Source organism: Bubalus kerabau, chromosome 13 (genome assembly GCF_029407905.1).
Source record: "Bubalus kerabau isolate K-KA32 ecotype Philippines breed swamp buffalo chromosome 13, PCC_UOA_SB_1v2, whole genome shotgun sequence".
In the NCBI taxonomy this organism is placed as follows: Eukaryota; Metazoa; Chordata; class Mammalia; order Artiodactyla; family Bovidae; genus Bubalus; species Bubalus kerabau.
In genome coordinates this window covers 35,364,504-35,384,414 of record NC_073636.1, presented here as the reverse complement: position 1 = coordinate 35,384,414, position 19,911 = coordinate 35,364,504, and the positions used below count along the sequence as shown (strand labels likewise).

Genomic DNA, 19,911 nt, shown 5'->3' with positions numbered 1-19,911 from the left:
AGCCAGATCCTAGTAGAGTGACACTAAGGCTGTTTGAAAAGCCCACGTCGTCACACAAACACTAGAAGCTGTAAATCACAGTGACTACCTCTGGGTAGAAGGACTGCCAGTGACTTTTGATTTCTACTCTTTCCTGTATTTTTCTAAATCTTCAGCAATAAATTACATATTACTTTTATTTTTATTTATTTACTTATTTTTAACGGAAGGATAATTGCTTTATGCGTTGATAGGTGGCAGAAAATGACAGAATGCATATTTCTTCTATAATGTGAAAAGCAAGTAGCACTGTTAGCTGCTTGAAACCTTTTCTGGTTTCAAGAAAAGTTGAACCCTTTCTGGATTAGCCCATGGCCAATCAAGCTCATGGAGTGCCCCAGGCTTCCCTCTGCCCAGTGGGTTTTCTGGGTTACAGCCCTAGTCTCTGCTCCCTGTGGTCAGTAGCTTAACATTTCTGTACAGTGTGCCAGGGTTCTTCAGGCTGTTTCTTCGGCTCCATTACAAGGGTGATTCTCAACTCAGGGTGTGTGTTAGAGTCATTCAAGGAGGTACCAGGCTCCTGGCTAGACAGATTAAATCCCCCATCTGGGGTGGGAGGGACCTGGGTCGTAGTATTATTTAATGGCTCACAAGGAAATCTCAATGCACAGTCAGGCAGCGGGCGGCAGCCTGAGGTCGGCAATCCTCGGGTGTTGCCGGTGCTGCCCTTCCTTGCCTGGCAGAGAGCTCTGCCCTCGAGTGAGACCCTGCTTCCTCTGTCAGTCTCAAAAGTCAGTCCAAGCGGTGTTTCCCCCATCGCCCTAAAGAAAAGATTCCCCTGACAGCTTGCTTAAAATAGACGTGTTAGTCTCTCAGTCATGTCCAACTCTTTGCGACCCCATAAACTGTAGCCCACCAGGCTTTACTGTCCTTGGGATTCTCCAGGCAAGAATGCTGGAGTGGGTTGCCATTTCTCCTCTAGGGGACCTTCCCGAACCAGCGATCAAACCTGGATCTCCTGCGTGGCAGGAGGATTCTTTACCATCTGAGCCACCAGGGAAACACCCAGACCCTAACCCAGACCTACTGAATCAGAACTTTGGGGGCAGGGACTTGGTAATGTGTGTAGTTAACGAGCCCCCTGGGTGGCTCCCACCATCACAGAGGTGTGGGAACTCTGCTCTGCTAGAGCCAAGGGGCCGTCCCAGTCACACGCTGGGAAGCGCTGGGGGCCCACCTGGCTCTCCACCTGCTCCTGAGACTGACAGGTCAGAGCCAAGATACTGCCTAGGCATCGGGAGGGGCGGGGTCCCCGGATGGCTGCGCAGTCGTGCTTGATGCCTGCTGGCCGTGATGTCCTCAGGGGTCGCTGGGATCAGCAGCAGCCACAGCACCCGGGACCTGTTAGGAGCGCCCTTTACAGAGTCCCCCCAGGCCTCAGAGTCAGCATCAGGGGTGGGATTCCTGCACCTGCTGGAAGCAGGTACCCGGACTTGCTCCCAGAAAGCAAGGTCTTCTGTTCTGAGCTGGGGGTGGTGGACCCCAGAGGCCCAGGATCACACTTGTGAAGCCCTGCTCTGGGCTCACCCATGTCTCTTGGGCATTTCAGGTGCCACTCAGGTACAAGTCTAGTCCTAATGCTCTTGTGGGCAGCATGTTGCTGCCACTCGTAAGTCCGTGATGGCAAAACATGTGGCTGCCTTCCAGCTGTAATTCCTGGGCCATGGTTTCTTTCAAGTGAATGAGTACTGTGGCTAGAAATATGTCTTTCAAAGATTCTGACCTAAGTTTGACTCAGAACACCGTCCCATAGGCAGAGAGGTGCGCGCTGCTCCCGTGGGCTTCCTCCAGGTGTAACCTGTGGCCCTCTGTCTCGCAGGTTCTACCATCAGCCGGTGCTCGCGTGGTCCTCGCAGCCCCTGACTGGCCGCAGCCACGCCTACTGGAGGAGAAGAGAGCAGGAGGCCCGGGAGGACCCAGGGGGCCGAGGCCCAGTCCCCAGCCTGCCCGCGCATCCGAGGGAGGGTCCCTGGGAAGTTGGAGGAAGGTCTGAGCACGTGATGAAGAAGGCTGTTTGGGAAGACGAGCTGGGAATGGCGGGTCCCGCCAGATGGCAGGACGTCAGCGTTAGAAGCTGGAACCAGCCCCTGAGACTAGGCAGGCAGATGTCAGACGGTGTTGGCGAGAAGTTGTTTCAGGACCTGTACCCGTTCATGCTTGGGGAGCACGGGCTGACCTCCCAGAGCAAAGGGAAGTCCCAATCACTGCCTCGAGTCCTTTCCCCTGAGAGCCTGAGTTGCGTGGAGGTCCCCATCCCTTTGAGCGATGGCCATTTACCAGGTGTCCCTAAAGTGCCACTTCAGCCTCCAAATTGTGCTTCCAATTTGGAATCCACCAGGAACCCCAAGAAGGCTGGCACCTCGGCCCCCTTGCCCCAGCCCAGGTTTGGGAGACCCCTCAAGCCCCCGTCTTATGGCTCCCAGCCACACTCCAGGGCCGGAGCAGAAAATGGCAGCTACACAGATAGCCGGCAGCTGGACCCGGGTGCTGCCCACTCAGCCAGGACGAACAGTGCCAGGCAGGACCTCTACGGGCCTGACCCCGGCCTGGAGCCCCCAGTGTACGTGCCCCCACCCTCGTACAAGTCACCACCGCAGCCCGCCGCACACCCCTGCCCCGAGGAGGCGGTGCCCAGGCCCGAGGGCAGAGGCCACCGTGTACCACAGCATCCAATGGAGAGGCCTGCTGCTGGCGGTCAGCCTCATTCTGGCTCCCGGGGAGCTGGGAGTGAGTGGGGGGCAAGCCCATGCTCTCCTGTTAGTGTCCCCCCACAGCCCCACCACACCACGGCTTACGACGGCTCCATCCTGATAATTCCCTTCGACGACCCACGGATAAGACACATTAAACTACCCCGACCCCATGGATTCTGGGAAGATGTGAAGCTGGATGGTGCGGTTCCTGCCCCTGACCCAAGAAGCCTGCAGCAGGAGGGGGCCGTGTGGGGCCCATCAGGGAAGGAGAGGGGTCCTGCCCCTGCTGATCCCAGCCCCCCGTGGCTGTGGGGCCAGCCCCCCAGGAATGGAGAAAACGGCAGCTCTCCTGACCAAAGAGACCCCTGCATTGTCACACCGAGAAAGCAGCCTGACATGAGCGGCAGCCCACAGGAATATCCAGAAAGCCTGGTGTCCTCCCCGAGCCCCCAGGGCGAGAGTTCCTGCAAGACGCAGACCCAGCTCAGAAAGTTCGAGACAGGGTTGCAGCCCAAGAGAAGCTCAAAGAAAAAAACGAGCGAGACCATCTTTTGTTTAGTTTCCATCCCGGTGAAATCGGAGTCCCAGCTGCCAGGTACGGACACGAACAACAATGACCTGAAGCAGAGCGCAGCGTTACAGGAGCAGAGTGTGCTCAGCTTGTCCTCCACCGACCTGGAGCTCCAGGCGCTCACAGGCAGCATGGCTACGAGGACAGAGCTGCCAAGACCAGACCCAGGGGGCCCGGAACGGGGCCGGCAAGCAGACGACCTCAGATTCCCCAACCCCGCAAAGCACCGTGCGCTCGCATGGCCTGGTCCGTGGCCTGGGCACCACTTCCGAGACCAGCAAACACAAACCAGCTTCACTCACGAACCTCAGAGCCTTCAGCCCCTCCCAGGGGAGAGGCCAGGGGGCTCCCCCGACCCCATGCTGCCTCCCAGGTGTTTAGACCCCGCACCCTTCGAGGTTCAGATGCACATGGCGTTGGCGTCCAGTGACCCGAACCAGAGGCCCGGGGCTCATTCCCCGAAAAGTCAAGGGTCCCTCAGCCCATCCAGCAACAGCGCCTTCTCCGGGTCTTCCTGGCCCCAGAACCAGGGCCCCGCGCCAAGGGCCAGCCTGGGTCAGCAGGGCTCTGATGGTCCTGACCGCCGAGCCAGCCCCATATCCAGGGGCGAGGTGATCAAGGGGGAGACCACAGGCCCCTGCAACAGCAGACAGCTGTTCGGGCAGTTCCTCCTGAAGCCGGTGAGCCGCCGCCCCTGGGACTTGATCAGCCAGTTAGAGAGTTTCAACAAGGAGCTTCAGGAGGAGGAAGGAAGCAGTGGCAGCAGCAGTGATGGTAGTGGCAGCGAGGACAGTGACACAGAGCTGCCCTGGGGGAGCTGTGCCCGCCCGGCACCCCAGCCGCCGGGCCCCCTGAAGGACATAGTGCCCGAGGACCCCAGGACCAGGCCGGGCAGAGTCAAGAGCAAGTCCGAGAGCTGGAGTGAGGAGGGGAGGCCTCGGTCCCCCAGGCCCTGGCAGGCAGAAGGCAGAGGTTCTGTGTGGTTGTCGCCCCCCAGGAGCTGGATTGCTGAAGACGGGGACCGAGAGGTTGAGGACAGGGTGGCCCAGCTGGCAGTCAGCCCAAGGCCTGTGAAACAAGCAATATCTTCTGGGTTGAATGATGCAAAACCTGAGCCCCCACCCGATCCAGCAGAACGGAGGGAGCCCCTGCCCAGCCAGGAGCTCCCTGGCAGTCGCGGAGCTGTGGAACTGAGTGCAGCCGGCCCTCCGAGGGCGGGCGGTGGAGAGCAAGGGAGCACAAGGGCGCCCCTCTCTCTTGCCGGCAAATCCCGAGGCCTGTCTGCACCAGACTTGAGGTCTGTGGGGCTGTCGCTGGTGCAGGAGCACAGTACCAGCCAGCTAGCGGGGTCTCCGGGTGATGCCAATGCAATGGAAATCCCCCCAAATGAGTCCCTCGAAGCCAGGGCCGCCAGGATCCTGGGCATCGAGGTGGCTGTGGAGTCCCTGATGCCAGGTGCCCAGAGGGCAGGGCAGAGACGGCACCCCGAGCCAGATGGAAGTGCCCTCAGGCCCGAGTCCCCCAGACAGGAGGCAGCGGCCAGCTTGGCCCAGCCCAATGAGTCCACCGCACCCGCCGATGCCTTCTATGGCAGGAGGAAGTGCGGCTGGACCAAGAGCCCTCTGTTCGTAGGCGAGAGGGACAGCACCCGGCAGGCTCCCAGGGCCTCTGAGCCCGAAGGTGTGGATGGGGCCATCCCCACCAAGGCCCCCGAAACTCCGCCAAGCCCCCTGGAGTCCCAGCCTTTCCTTCCCAAGGACGTGGAGACAAAGCCACCCTTCAGGTCCACCTTGTTCCACTTTATAGAAAGGACCCCAAACTTGGCATTTTCAGAAAAGAAGCTCCGAAACACTTCCAGAGTGATCGAAAGTTTACAGGAGAAGCTGATCTCCCCGCCCAGGAAGGCGGACCCCGACCGCCTGACGAGGATGAAGGAGGTGAGCTCTGTGTCTCGGATGAGGCTCCTGACTTCCCGGGGCGCGGACTCCGCGGAGGAGCCCAAGGCCGAGAGGGGCCCCGGGGCGTGGCCGGGAGGCCTGGTGGCTCCTGGTGCCGGGCACAAGCTCTCCGACCCTCAAGGTGCTCTGTCGCTGGAAGCAGATGGGCATCCAGCAGCACGAAGGGAGAACGGCGGCCGGGACTTCTGGTGCCCAGGTGAGGAGTCAGGCAGAGGGGCGGGTGTTCAGGTTGCATTTGACGTCCTGAGAGCATCTAAATGCCTAGTGGGTAGATGATGAAACCTGCAGATTCAGAAAAGATCAGATCGACTCTGAATTATGGTGCTCAAAGAGTCTTTATTCTACCCAAGAATTATCCAGAAGCTTCTCTTAATAGTAAGACCTTGCAGTGTATTTTAAATGATCCAGTCTTCATAGATATTGTCTATGTAAGTGACTAGATAAAATTACCTATATAAACACCCATGGGACCCTTAACTCTGAAGAGGTACATCAGTAAGCTATGCCAGCCAGGGTGTAGGCACCTTGATCAGTCTCCTAGGAGACTAGGGCGTTTGTATTCTGTTCTCTCCCCAGATAATAGACATTGCCCCAGATAACCCTCGGACTTCCCTGGTGGCTCTAGTGGTAAAGAACCCGCCTGCAAATGCAGGAGACACGAGAGGTGTGAGTTTGATCCCTGAGTCAGGAAGATCCTCTGGAGGAGGACATGATAACCCACACCAGTATTCTTGCCTGGAGAATCGCATGGACAGAGGAGCCTGGAGGTTACAGTCCATGGGGTTGCAGAGTCGGACACGACTGAAGCGAATGAAGCAAGAAGCGGATAACCTGCATTGCTTGGTTAGCCTAATGAGAAAAGACATACCCAAGTGATTCAATAAACTTCCTGCCCTGGGATTCTTAGCGAATCCTTTGTCCTCCATTGTTATCTGTCTTCGCCACCATACCATTCATGAAAGACTTGAGAGGTTTAGACAGAATTAGCAGTTTGCACTTTCTCAGCACCAGCCCGCATGCCCCTCGAAACTCACGGGCCCACCCTGTTTCTTCCAGCTCCTCAGCTCTGATCACTTGGCCCAGGGGAGCCGGTTCTGGCAACAGCCTCCCTCAGACCTGAAGCCCCATGTGTTCTCATCTTCCCGGGTCTCTCCAGTCTTCATTGTATAGACCACGGGGCAGGTTCTCACAGCAGGGACATGGTGCCCCCAAACACCAGTTCTCTCTCCCAGCTCTGACAAGAGCAGGTGAGAGAGCCCTGGGAATTTCTGGTCCAGGCCTGGGGGTTATCAACAATATTACCAGTTATGTTCCCTAGACGTGGTTCAAGGAGGGGAGGCGTCCATCTTGAACTACCGACTGGAAGGGGCCTTTTTTCCGGGAGGGGCAAGGGTGCCCTGTCCTCAGTGGTCTGGCGCTGCCCCTACCCCAGCCCGTCCTGGCAGCCAGGCCCTTCCATCTGCCTAGCTGCCCCAACCGGGTTGGTCCTCCCTACCCCTGCCGCTCTGCTTTCTGTTTTGAAATCAGGTTTATAAGGAGATGGAAAAGATCACTTGTTTCAGCTGGAAGAATCCCGAAATTTTTGTTCAATTAAAAAAAAAAATCTTCACATTTTTTCAGTTTTCTCCCAAATGCAGAGGGATCCTTAATGCTCCCACCCTCTCACAGAATCCAGGATCAACGGAAGCCATCTGTCAGGGCCCTCCTGGGTCATCTGAGTGACCACGTTGGTCTTTGCTGTGGGAGAGAACAGCAGGGGTGTGGAGCCTCGGCCGTTCGTGGAAAGAGCTCCATGGCCCATCTGTGAGCCGTTGTGAGGCGGCAGCAGGAGACCTCCCCCGACCCCCACCAAAAATAGACCCCCTGGCTATTCGAGAGCCATCATAGGCTTTCGAATGCTGGTTCGAAAGCCATCATAGGCTTTTTCTTTTAATTGAAGGATAATTACTTTACAGAATTGTGTTGTTTTCTGTCAGACTATCAACGTGAATCAGCCATAGATGTACATATGTCCCCTGTGCCGCAAGCTTTTATATTGAGTTTCTTATCTGTAAAGTAAATCAGGCTGAGAGTGTTAGTCCTCCTGAGAATTAGAAGAATTTTAAAGGAAGATACATCCTGTTATAAGAAAAACATATTTGTAAAGATTTCTATGCCTCCGTCCATGGCCACGTATTTTGGGGAATGTGTTATAAAATTCCTAGTTCCATTCAGCTCTCCCTCAATTCTCAGCCTGAGCATCCGGCATGTGAATGGGGTCAAAAGGGTGTCTGAAATCCCCCAGATAATGTCAGTTTCCATTTTAACCAGCCATTCAGACACCCTCACCTGTGACTTTACTATCTATCTTGTAGCTGTAGTTTCCAACCATTAGAAACTTTTAATTACTTTTTTGCCATTCTGTTTGGTGCATTTGCTATTTAATACACAATAAGATGACCAAAAATCTCAAGGCAGAGAGCTCCTTGTGGTGACGGCTTCCTGAAGTGGCCACATAGCGAGACCCATGAGGGCAATTGCTCACGTGTGCAGCCGCTCATGTACGCCCTTCAGCCTTCCACGTGCTGGTCACCAGGTCTCACTGTGCAAAGCCAGTCCTTCTGAGAGGCCTTAATCGAGGTAGGAAAGCCTTGTTGCTCATAAGCTTTTGGACTCTCCTTTTGATGTATTTTTATCATTTTAAACACACAAGTCATCATCTCCATCCTCGCCCAACCCCTGCCTCTGTCACCTCAGGGTGTGGGACCCGCTTCACTGCTCCAGACTCACAACCCACTTAAATTCAAATTTTGTTCTGGAATTTTCAAACAATATCGTACCTCATATATCTGTAAACCGCACCCCCCCACACACACATCCTTCTAGAACTTTATTATCTGTGTTATGTACCCATCATATCATAAAGACTTGCCTTCAGCTTAAAGACAGTCATTTCAGCTAACATTGTTTTAGTGGTTTTCGGTCAGGGGAGCTCTGGCTAAGAAATCAGCAGCTCAAAACTAATTCAGGTCACAGCATTCCCATCTCCACTGGATGGATTATGTCAGAAGCCTAATCCAGGCGCTTCAATGTCTGAGCCTGCTGGTCTGGTCCCGTCCACCTCCGCTGGCCGCTCTCCTGGTACACGTTCAGGAGGAGAGTGGGGACAGCCTGTCCTGTTCGGGCCTGGGGTGAGGATAACCGGGGCAAGCTTGAGGGGAGCCACATGATGCCATTAGAAGGCTGGGCGTCAGCACATCCTCACAGGCGGTAGCCTTCAAGGGTGTTCATACGTGAAATACCCACCAGGGTGGGCCTTAGTGATCTGTCTTCCCCCAACACAGTGCCCACAGGAACCAGGAGGGGCATGACTTCCCTGTACACTGGCGCCTCTGCCGGCCAGTGTGGTGGCCCCTGGTCACATGTAGCTCCTGAGCACTTGAAACATGGCTCGTCCCAATTGAGATGGGCTGTAAATGTGTGATACGCATGCCAGAGTTCAAAGACATCACCAAAAAAAAAAACAAAACTAAGATGTCCCAATAATTTTTTTTGGTTACCTGTTGATAACATTTTGGATATATTTGGTGACATGAAATGCACCATTGAAACTATTTTCACCTGCTTCCTTTTGTTTGCCCTAACATGGCTACTAAAAACTTACCATACTGCGGCTCACATTGTATTTTTATTGAACCCAACCCTCCATGGTCTAAAGAAGGAGTCCTTGGTCATACTGATTTCTCTCTGTGGTTCTGTCTCTGGGCCCTCAGCTTCAGCAGTGGGGGTCGGGCTGCAGGCATGTCCTATAGGGCAGTCTCCACGTACCTGCCCTCAGGTGGGCTGCTGAGGGCCGGGCTCTGTGTCCCTGGAGGCTCAGCCCCTCGAGGCCTCTCCCTGCCGCCAGCGCGCCCTTTCATCCATTCATGACCACCCACCTCCATCTCATCTTCGCTCATGGGGGTCCCCCAGAATCAGCACTGAATGAGGCCAGCTGAGCTCAGAGAGGGGCTCAGCTACTAAGACCCATGTTGTCACGGTGGGTGTTAAGTGTAGACCCGCAGAAGGCAGCTTGTTCATGGGATCTCTGCCTGCTTTCAATGAGACGGGCACGTGGTGAGCAGCAGACTCCGTCCAAAAAGTGGAGCCTGTCCCAAGTGCGACAAACTTCGCTTGTGTCTTAGTTGTTGCAGTTGTGGTGTCTCCTCACGTACATCCCAAGGAGTCAAGAAGGTGTGTGGTGTGTTAGTCGTTCAGTCGTGTCCGACTCTTTGCAACCCCATGGACTATAACCCACCAGGCTCCTCTGTCCAGGGCATTCTCCAGGCCAGAATACTGGAGTGGGTTGCCATGCCCTCCTCCAGGGGATTGTCCCAACCCAGGAATCTAAGCTAGGTCTTCTGCTTTGCAGGCAGATTCTTTACCATCTGAGCCACCAAGGAAGCTCAAGAATACTGGAGTGGGTAACCTATCCCTTCTCCAGGGGATCTTCCCGACCCAGGAATCGAACCGGGTTCTCCTGCATTGCAGGTGGATTCTTTACCAGCTGAGCTACCAGGGAAGCCCAAAGTCCCTCAGTCGTGTCCGACTCTTTGTGACCCCATGGATGGTAACCCTCCAGGCTCCTCTGTCCAGGGGGTACTCCAGGCAAGAATACTGGAGTGGGTTGCCATTTCCTCCTCCATTGTCAAGATGTGCAGAGGACACAAGATATCTTGCTGCCAGAGAAGTGGGACTCTGCATGGCCTTCAGAATGCACTGTCGTCCAGATGGGTTGAGGAAGAGATGGCTCTGTGATAGTTTTGATACCTGTTGAATTGTACCATCCTTCCAGACTTCTTACGTGTTTGCTCTTAAGAACTTAGGAGCCCTTTGACCTGCCATGGGAGGAGATTCTGACCATGGGAGGTACACATGTGAGCCTCAGGTTTGCCTGGACCCCGGAGATCTGTGATGCCCGAGGGGCCCAGCCACAGCCCAAGTGATAATCTAGGACCATTGTTCTATTGTATGGTGTCCCTTTTTGGAAACCGAGACCACTTGGGCCCCGTGTGTGTAGAGTGGATCAGCATGGCAACTCAGACTCACACGCACTGCTGTGTGTGGAAGGCTGGTGGGTGAGCCTGCAGCCTGGGGCCTGCATGCTGGCTGTGGGGTCAGAGATAGGAGGCCTGCCATCACCAGGCCCAGTTCTCAGGGTTTCAGCCCCACCCTGGGACATCACTGGTCCCACGGCAAGCTTTCCTTAGAGTTGCCGTTAACATACATGCACACAATATCCTGCTTAGCGTCAGCTGAGAGAGTCGCTACTGCTTTACAAGAGTTGCACTAAGTGAATTATGTTCCCTGTGAACAACAGGAAGGGACGGTCAAAATACTAAGCTGCCCCCATTTCCCATCTGTGATTAGGCATGGGTCATACCCGTTCCTTCAAAACAGCCTTTAGATGGTAGCCGTTTACTCCTAGATAAAAAATACGGTCGGTGGGCCTTGCTCCCCACACTTTTATTTCTGGCCTGAGGATTAAATAGAAAGCACACCAGTGGAATATACTACTCATTTTCCTTTGTTTCCTTTTTTTTGCAGATTCCTATGACCCCAGCAGGGTGGAGAGGGTGTGATGGCACGCCTCTGGAGTGTGGGGCCGCGTCTTTTGCTGACGGGTGACCCCCCAAGCTGGCCTCAGCCCCGCCACCTGAGAGGAACCTCACTGGGCCATCCTTCCCCGTGGCCAGGACACCCATCGACTCCACAGAGTCACTCTGTGGAAATAAAGCAGTAGTCTGTTGAAAGCATCTGTTTTTATAGCACGAAGGGTTAATACCTATGTTTAGAAAAGAGTCACAAGGACCCTCCTTAATGATGGATTTAGCCCAGCTGATAGAGCGTTTGGTGTTAATCTGGCTATATGTGAAAACTCAAATGTGGGTGGTTTAATGAGTGATTTTGAAAGGACCAAGAATGTCATAAATCCCCCTTCGCATCCCTGTGGGCTGCTGTCCACGCTCCCCTTCGGGAGTTTGGGGGACGTAGCCCATTGCTAGTGTTTTAGCACTTTGAGTTTCCGGGAAATGTGAACACGTATGTATGATCCATTTCTCATCAATTTGGCCTTCTGCTGCTGAAGTCACTTTACCTATTAAGTAACTTGCCATCAGCAAATGAAAGTGGTAGCTTGTAAGTTTCCAAAAGATGAAACCTTGTACCATGATGGATAAGAGTTATTTATCGGCAATGAGACGCTCTGATCTTTTGCAAACATGCCATCGTCTGCTTTGCACTCAGTATTATCTATTTTTATTTCCTGTATGGATGTCTAGAAATTCTTTATATGAGAAATAATTGCTGGTAAAATAGACCATTTTAACAAAGTAACTATATTTCTTTTTACCAAAAAATGCTATTTTTCTATGATGTAAACAATTGTTAGGTGGCAGATTTTTAAGGAAGTTTATTGTATTTAAGAGTCTGTATCCCTTTGTGTGAGAGGAACCCAGAGAGGGTTCACATTTGCTTTAAAGCATAAACCCCTCACCCATTCACAACTCTTGCTACTCTTAGTTTATCTTAGAAAGAGATGTCAATAGAGACATTTTTCAGGGTTAATAAAATTAACTTTTCACAAAGTTTTTTTTTTTTTTTTTTTTTTTAACAAATGCAGCTATAAGGTTATATTTGAAAATAACCCTCTTAAAACCAGCCAACATCCTTACAACAAATTTTTGCTGCCATATTCACTAGAATTACCAAAAAACCCCATAGTTTCATCTTTGTTCGTCTGCAGGGATGTGCCCTGAGACCAGATCCCCCCTCCCCTCACCCCCACTGTCCCTTTAAAGAAATGTGTATTTTTATCTAGAATGATCTTTAATTAGCGTCTGCATATTTTCCAAAAGTGCTAGAGACATTATATGTACGCCGTTACAGAAGTATTATGAGGCCTATGTATTCTGCTGTTTACTATTGCATTAATCTGCACAAAGTTTATGCATTTTTTTTATGCGTTTGTCACTTCTTTCTAAGTCAGGCTTTCTCGTGAACTAACATTTCCTCAATGGTTTCTGTCTCCTCCCTCCCTCCCTCCTTTTCGTCTTTTTTTCCTTCTCTTTCTCTTTGTTTTTCAGAAATCACCTTATCAATTTCTAAGCATTTTGAATTCCTAAAATGTGAACTGTTGAGTGGTCTGCCATTTGGCCCTAAAACAACTCTGGGCTCTCATGGCCTGTTTTTATCTGTACCATATGATTTTATTTCATCAGAACTTCATGTATTTGGACAGTAATAAACAACACAGAATCTAAGCAGTTCTGAGAAGTCTTTTCAAATCCACTTCGCAGCTTTGCTTCTTCCCTGTTTCTCATGGTCACTCCTTTCCAGATTTTAGTTCGTGTGATATTAGAAGCTTTGCTTCTCACAACCCGTGGGGATGACGGGCCAGGCCCCTGCCGGGAAAATCACTGGAGCCATCTGGTACCACTGGGAGCAGCCACCTGGGGGTCCTCGTGATGGGGTGTACATCCCTCTTAGGTGCAGATGAGAGAGGGTATATGTATATACACGTACGCATATACACACGTGTCATTGTGTGTACATAAACATGCATATAGACACATGCATGTGTCATGTATGTACACATACAGACACAAATATACTTGTGTGTGTCATGTGTGTGCATACATATTACCAGTTCTGACTTTCCCCTTACAGTCTTTGATTCCATCTAAAACATCTTTTAATCAAAAGAGTTCAATCAGAGCTTATTCCTCGAGAGAAAGAGAAGGATCCTAAAGGGAAGAAATCACAAACAAACCAGAATATGATACTCTGTTTTCTTCTAAATCCTTGTATCATATCACTCTGAAACTATTCTAAAAATTTAGGGGAAATTATCAGTATTTATCCCTTTAACCTTAATTTCTAGATTCTAGCCTGTACATAAGTTTTTGGGAGGAGAGGTAACTGAAAATGTGACTTTTAAACTTGCATTTTCTGAGGTAAATAACGATTTCTAATCCTATAAAGTAGCTTTTCCAGAGGTTTTGAACTTTTGCTAATTATTCTTTTATTATTTCTATTTCTCATACATGTACAGCTCTCTTATCATTTGTGGCTGGAAAGGAAGTATTCATATTTTGTATTTGTCATTCTTTTTCTCATTCATATGATTTACTGTTGGTGTTTAATATTTGGGGGCTTATAAGATTAAAAGTTCTAACTTTGACTATTTGGACTTAAAAAATGTGAGGAATCACATTTGAAATGTATTTGTATCTCTTGTTTTGCAAAAGAAGGGGGAAAATATTGGCAATATAGCTCTAATTACCTTTCTTTGAAGAAAATTCCTGGGCCATTGAAAACCAAACATCTTTATTATTGTTTTGAACCTTCAGTTTCTGCAAACTACAGAAAACTCCCTCTGAAGGATGCACCGTCCCTGACTGCATCTTTAGAATCCTTTTCCATGTTTGTACTTAACTACTTGGGTCCCTTTTTTTTAAACATCCCTTAAAAATGTATGTACTGTGAGATCCTGATTTCCTTCTGAGAGTTGTAGGTTGAGGTTTCATTCTTGTGGAAATTCTAAGTAGATCCTTGTCTGTTTCACATGACGGTTTGTGAAGGGCTGTCCGTTGTTCACAGAAGTCCAAGTGTCTAAACCCAAATGACCCTGTTGAGCTTAAACTCAAATGACTGCTTTTTGCAACAGCAAAATGACTTTCTCTGATAAGCACCTTGGTTGTGGGTTTCTGGGGAAAAGATGAATTTGATTCTCAGTTGACACAACTACTTCCCAGAGCAGAAAGGGCTGATGGAAGATAAGGTGAACCCACCATCTCATCCGTGACCTTCCAAGATTACACTTGTGCGTCTTTTGTTTTGTTTAAAATGACTAAATGATACACAGTTAAATGTCGGGTTAGCATCCCCTGGAAACGGGCCCGCACTGCAGATCCCTTTAAATATCTGGGCTCAGACCTGGACGCGGTGTCATCACTCTTTGGATGGTCATTGTTCTGCTAGGTCCACCTGCGCACAGAGATGGAGTGAAGGATGCAAGTGTGTTTCTTAAGCCGAAGCTGTTGCAGGCCTGGAGGACTTCTGCATTTTCTTTCTGTTTTGTTTTGAACTCCTGATTCTGCACATCTGTTTGTGGGAGGAGGGTTGCTACTCAGGACAGGATTTAAGAGACTGATTCCAAGTGACCTTTAAGAGTCTGCCTGGTGGGAGGTCCTTTTCCAGGAGTGTGGGTTTGTCCTCTCAGGGACCCCTCAAGCCAAGAAGGAGGAGATGATAAAATAACACGAAAGATAGAATGGTCCCCAGCCTGCACGTCTTTTTTTTTTTTTTTTTTAAATAAAAGGTGGGGAGGCGTGGTAAAGACTATAATTCAGCCTCTGGGAAACGTTGATGGGGTCTAATTCACAGCCCCCCACAACAGTCTCAGGTTCATGGGCAGCCGGGGGAGGGACAGGGTGCCTGTGGAATTGTGTGTTAGTTGCTCAATGGTGTCCAACTCTGTGACCCCAGGGACTGTAGCCCGCCAGGCTCCTCTGTCCGTGGGATTTCCCAGGCAAGAGTACTGGCGTGGGCTGCCATTTCCTTCTCCAGGGGATCTTCCTGACCCGGGGACTGAGCTTGTGTCTCTCGTGTCTCCTGCTTGACAGGCAGTTTCTTTCCACCACGCTACCTGATGGTTTCCGAGTTGTATAAAAAAAAAAGGTCCTCTTTACCTCTTTCCCATCAGCTTTTGCAGACTTGCCCTTATCCTTTCCTGGCTCCATGTGTGTGGAGCTCAAAGCTCAACAGTTCCAGGGCCCTCTCCCTTGTCTGAAATTTCAGATCATGTCAAGATGCAGGCCTTAAAATGAAGAGCTATTCCCTGCCAGTTGGTAATTCAATGCACATTAGAATATAACTGGAAAAGAAGTCCCTTGACCAAATTAATGCTGTAGGATGAAGCACTTGGGCCAGGAATTGGCTTTAAGCTCTACCTAAACTCTCTGTGACCATGGCCACCTCTGCTACCCACTTGGAAACATTGCATAAGTGGGGGAAAGGGATTGAACTAAATTAGCTGGTTTCTTCCAACTCTAAGATGAAATAACTATTGTTTGGTGAAATTGAAAGTCCATAGGGTCTTTTGCCCTGACAGAACAGTCCAAGAGTAAAATAATTTGAAATCTGCGGCTGTACATGATGGAGGACCGGGTCATTCCCAGGGTAGGGAATCTTGCCATGACTTAATCTTTCACCCGGGTGGTCCACGTCCCCCTTCCCCCTTCCAACAACTTATCATGCTTTTGTTCCCCACCCCCCGCCCCCCACCATAGTACAGACCAGCCAAGAGACTGACAACGTTGAATTCTCCCAAACATTTTTCTTAGGTTAGAACAGGGTACCGGGGTGTTTATGAGCCTGGCAGTCAGTCCAAGGCATTAATCTGCACTGTCCGTATAGACTGCTTTTCTCACAATTTAAATGCACTCAGGTTCGGAGAGTTCGTCTCTCCCCAGCTAAGTCGGCCTTTCTGCTTCTACCCGAGCATAAATCTCCCCCAAGATAGTCAGTTTGTACTTCACAGACTGGAAATGCTGTCGATCAACCCATTACTCAGCACTGGGGACAACAGCCCTGTGGGAAGCATCGTTCCTCCAGGCCCAGGCGGTGTCTGGTCTGAACTCAGTGGCAGAACCCAGCTCTTGAGGTAGAGGTTTGTGCCTGATCACACAGAGGCTGTATCTGCTGTCTTGCCTCATGGCTACTTCTGTCCTGTGCTTCCTGCTTTACTACCTATGGCTGTTTTTACCTTGCCTAACCCCACTGGCATTTCAGAGGTCATCATGGCAGGGCCAACCTGTATAGAAACAAACCTAAATGTGTGTTTACCTGAAATTTCCTCTGAGTATTTAAAATCAGGGAACTCTTCTACACTGTTGGTGGGAATATAAATTGGTACAGCCACTCTGGAGACTAGTATGGAGGTTCTTTAAAAAACAGAGCTACCATCTGATCCTGCAGTCCCATTCTTGGATATATACCCAGAGAAAAACATAGTCTGAAAGGATACATGTACCCCAGTGTTCATGCAGCACTGTTTACAGTAGCCAAGACATGGAAGCAACCTAAATGTCCATCAACAGAGGAATGGATAAAGAAGATTGGTACATATATGCAATGGAATATAACACAGTCATTAAAAAGAATGAAATAATGCCTTTAGTAGCAACATGGATGGACCTAGAGATTGTCATTCTGAGTGAAGTCAGAGAAGGAGAAATACTGTATGACATCCCTTATATATGGAATATAAAAATAAATGGGTACAAATGAACTTCTTTACAAAACAGACTCACAGACTTAGAGAATGAACTTATGGTTGCTGGGGAGAGGGGAAGAAGGGAGAGTTAGGAAGTTTGGTATCACAGCATTGTTAATCAGCTGTGTGTGTGTGTTACTAGCTCGGTCGTGTCCAACTCTTTGCAAGTCCATGGAAGAAAACAAGGAAACCAACATTGTTGGGTTCCTACTGTGTGCCAGGTATGTTATAGCATAAATTCAATGTACAACACTTTACAAAAGACACATGAGTATAGAGAAGATAAATAATTGCTTACAGATGCAGCTCACAGCTGGTGAAAGGGCAGGGGTTCAAACCTATTTCTATACCCCAAAGGCATGCTGCTCATTTTAGCTTGCTGCATCCCGGAGGACAAGAGAATGATCCTCTAGTTAGTCAACAAATTCAGAGGTAACATCTTACAACACTATGTGCATCTGTTAGAATAAGTTTCAACTGCTTATCCAAAAATTGGAAAAACCAGTAGCTTAAGTGAAATGCAAGCTTATGTCTCTCACACTTGCAAGGAACTCAGAGGCAGGCAGTCCAGGGCTAGCATGTCTGCTCCAGGGTAACTGGGGAGCCTGGGCTCCTTGTATCTTTCTGTTCTAGCATCCTTTCATGGTGGCCTCCATCCTCAAGGTAACCTCCTGGCCCAGGATGGCTGCCAAAGTGCCAGTCATCTTGGACACTTTCCAGGTAGCTGACAAGAGGAAGAATTCTCCTCCCACATGAGTTAGCTTACTTTAAAGAGATGTCCAGGAAGTCCTAAACTCTTCTGCTTATATTCCATTTGCTGGAACTTAGTCACAGAGCCAAACTAACTGCAAGGGAGGTTGGGAAATGTAGTCCTTTAAATTGGGCACCATTATAGACCTGAATATAATCAGAATTCTGTTGCCAGTGAAAGCAAAAGGGAAACTTGTGATGGCTAGTGGGGAAAGAATAAGAAATGTAAGATAGGGCCTGGGAGGATTCATTTTGAGAGCTTTGTAATTTTACCATAGGATCCGCCTTTTTTCATACACAAGCTGTCAGGAGAGTCATTTTTGCCTTTGGGAAGCACTGCATGCATGAACTTGGACAGAAGTCTGCATTTGAGTCACACCGATATTAAGCCACACAGTTTATACCAATATTTTTTAAATGACTGTCTTTATTATAAATGTCTGTTACTCTTGGAGGATTCCCCTATCAGAGGTATAATCATGCCCATATTATATCTGGTTCAGACACAATTCATGTACATAAGATTGTACCATGAAGAAAAAGAAGCTAAAGTTTTCAGACTTTATTTCACTCACAGTAGATTTTCTTTTTCAAGTTTGAGCACCTCCAATGGATGGTGTCTATGAAGGGGGTTGTTTTTTTCTTTGTTCAGAGAAGTTTCAAGTCCCAGGGGCTTCCCTGATAGCTCAGTTGGTAAAGAAGCCACCTGCAATGCAGGAGACTTTGGTTCGATTCCTGGGTCAGGAAGATCCCCAGGAGAAGGGAAAGGCTACCCACACCAGTATTCTGGCCTAGAGAATTCCATGGACATCCATGGGATCAAAAAGGGTCAGACACAATTAAGCGACTTTCACTTTTAACTTTTCAAGTCACAGAAGCATTGCCTAGATCCTGCCATCACCCACAATAGAAAACCTCTTCTTATGAAAATAAAAGGTGGTTTCTTGAATAAGACTTGCTCATAGTGTAGCGAAGAATCTCTGCAGGACAACCCAGAGTGAGCTTCAAGTGAGCTCTGGGATCACCATCTGAGTTCCCACCGAATGGTCCTGTCCACGGGGAACCCCACGATGACACAAAGGGTGGAGACCGGGTGGAAACTCTCACTCCCACTCCTCAGTCTTTGCCAGGTTGGCTGCACAGTTTTGTTTGTCCTTGAGTGATATTTAAGAAACGTGGCACTTGGTCATTTTTTCTGAGGCTGCACATAAATCCTCCAGTTTGAAGCTGGTGAGTCTCAGTACATCACTGGCCAGGGAGCCAGCCCAGCATGTGCCTCCATGTGTTCCACCCACTGATTAGTTCAGAGGTACATTGGGGTCCACAGGGTATGATGTTTGGACTACTCCCATTGCCTTGAAAATATGCTCCAGCAGCCCCTCATTCTGGAAAAATGGATGACACATGTATCCCAGTCAACCTGAAGACCTGTAGGCTGAAGAGGAGTCGCCCTAGCTGACCACAGATGTGTGAGAAACCAATACTTACTGTGTATGTTCTTGAAATGTTTGAGGTTGCTTGTTACACAGCATTACACAGTAACAAAGCTGCTGACTGAGATATGGGCTAAGTCCATTGTTCATTATATGCTGTTGTGTTTATGGGGAGATTTGTGTGCTCTCAAGGCATCCATGAATTTTTTTTTAAGCCTTTGTTGAATTTTTTTTTAATTTATTTTATTTTTAAACTTTACATAACTGTATTAGTTTTGCCGAATTTTTTGCAATATTGCTTCTGTTTATGTTCTGGTTTTTTGACCATGAAGCATGTGGGATCCTAGCTCCCCAGCCAGGAATTGAACCGGCACCCCCTGCATTGGAAGGTGAAGTCCCAACCACTGGATAGCCAGGGAGGACTCCATGAATCTTTATAATTTGCAAATGCCTGAGGTCAGGGCCTTTGGGGATATCAAGAACCACCCAGAGGGAGGTGTGTGTTCAAGAGATTAGCTCTCTGCCCTTTGATCCCATGCCTACCTCCGCAAACACGGCTAGATTGACCTGGGCTGGTTGCCTTGGGAAATCTCACCTCTCACCCACCTGGTTTATACCTGAGGGCCAAGTTGACCTCAGATCCTTCCTCTGATGCTTCTTCAAAGGCTAAAAATCATTAGAGGCATCTCTGCTTTTTGGACATTCAAGCACTTCTCCAAAATCCTCGGAGATGCTGTGTTTCTTAGTGCTCAGATTCATGTCTTTGGAAATATCGTTGGCTTCCCTGGTAGCTCAAATGGTAAAAAAAAAAAAAAAAAAAAAAAAAAAAAAAAGTCTGCCTGCAATGCAGGAGACCCAGGTTTGATCCCTGGATCAGAAAGATCCATGGAGAAAGGAATGGCAACCCACTCCTTGGGCAAGTATTCTTGCCCTAAGAATCCCATAGACAGAGGAGCCTGGTGGGCTACAGTCTATGGGGTTGCAAAGAGTCAGATATGACTGAGCAACTAACACTCTCATTCTTGGTTTCTAAAGGGACAGTCACTTGAGAGAAACAAGGAAATACCTCTGAGCTTCGTGGAATTCGAGTTGGCATTCCTGCCAAATAGCAACACTGGCTCCTAGCCGTTGGAATAAACAGCTCAGGTATGAGCGACTGTGGCAAAGGGTG

The 19,911-nt window shown here is 49.4% G+C and overlaps 1 protein-coding gene across 3 annotated transcripts in view; it reads left to right on the top strand.

Annotated features, from left to right (window-relative positions):
• The window catches only part of JCAD (junctional cadherin 5 associated), a 45,467-nt gene extending 32,926 nt beyond the window's left edge, over window positions 1-12,541 (top strand). For 2 of the 3 annotated variants that reach the window (XM_055544005.1, XM_055544004.1), the window contains exons 3-4: window positions 1,859-5,457; window positions 10,827-12,541. In XM_055544005.1, the coding sequence (XP_055399980.1) occupies window positions 1,859-5,457; window positions 10,827-10,861 (3,634 nt within the window). In that variant the 3' untranslated portion in view covers window positions 10,862-12,541. Of the gene's footprint in view, window positions 1-1,858; window positions 5,458-5,837; window positions 6,170-10,826 lie in introns of those variants that run through there. The other variant, XM_055544006.1, reaches the window with a different exon arrangement.
• The last annotated feature ends 7,370 nt before the right edge of the window (window positions 12,542-19,911 follow it).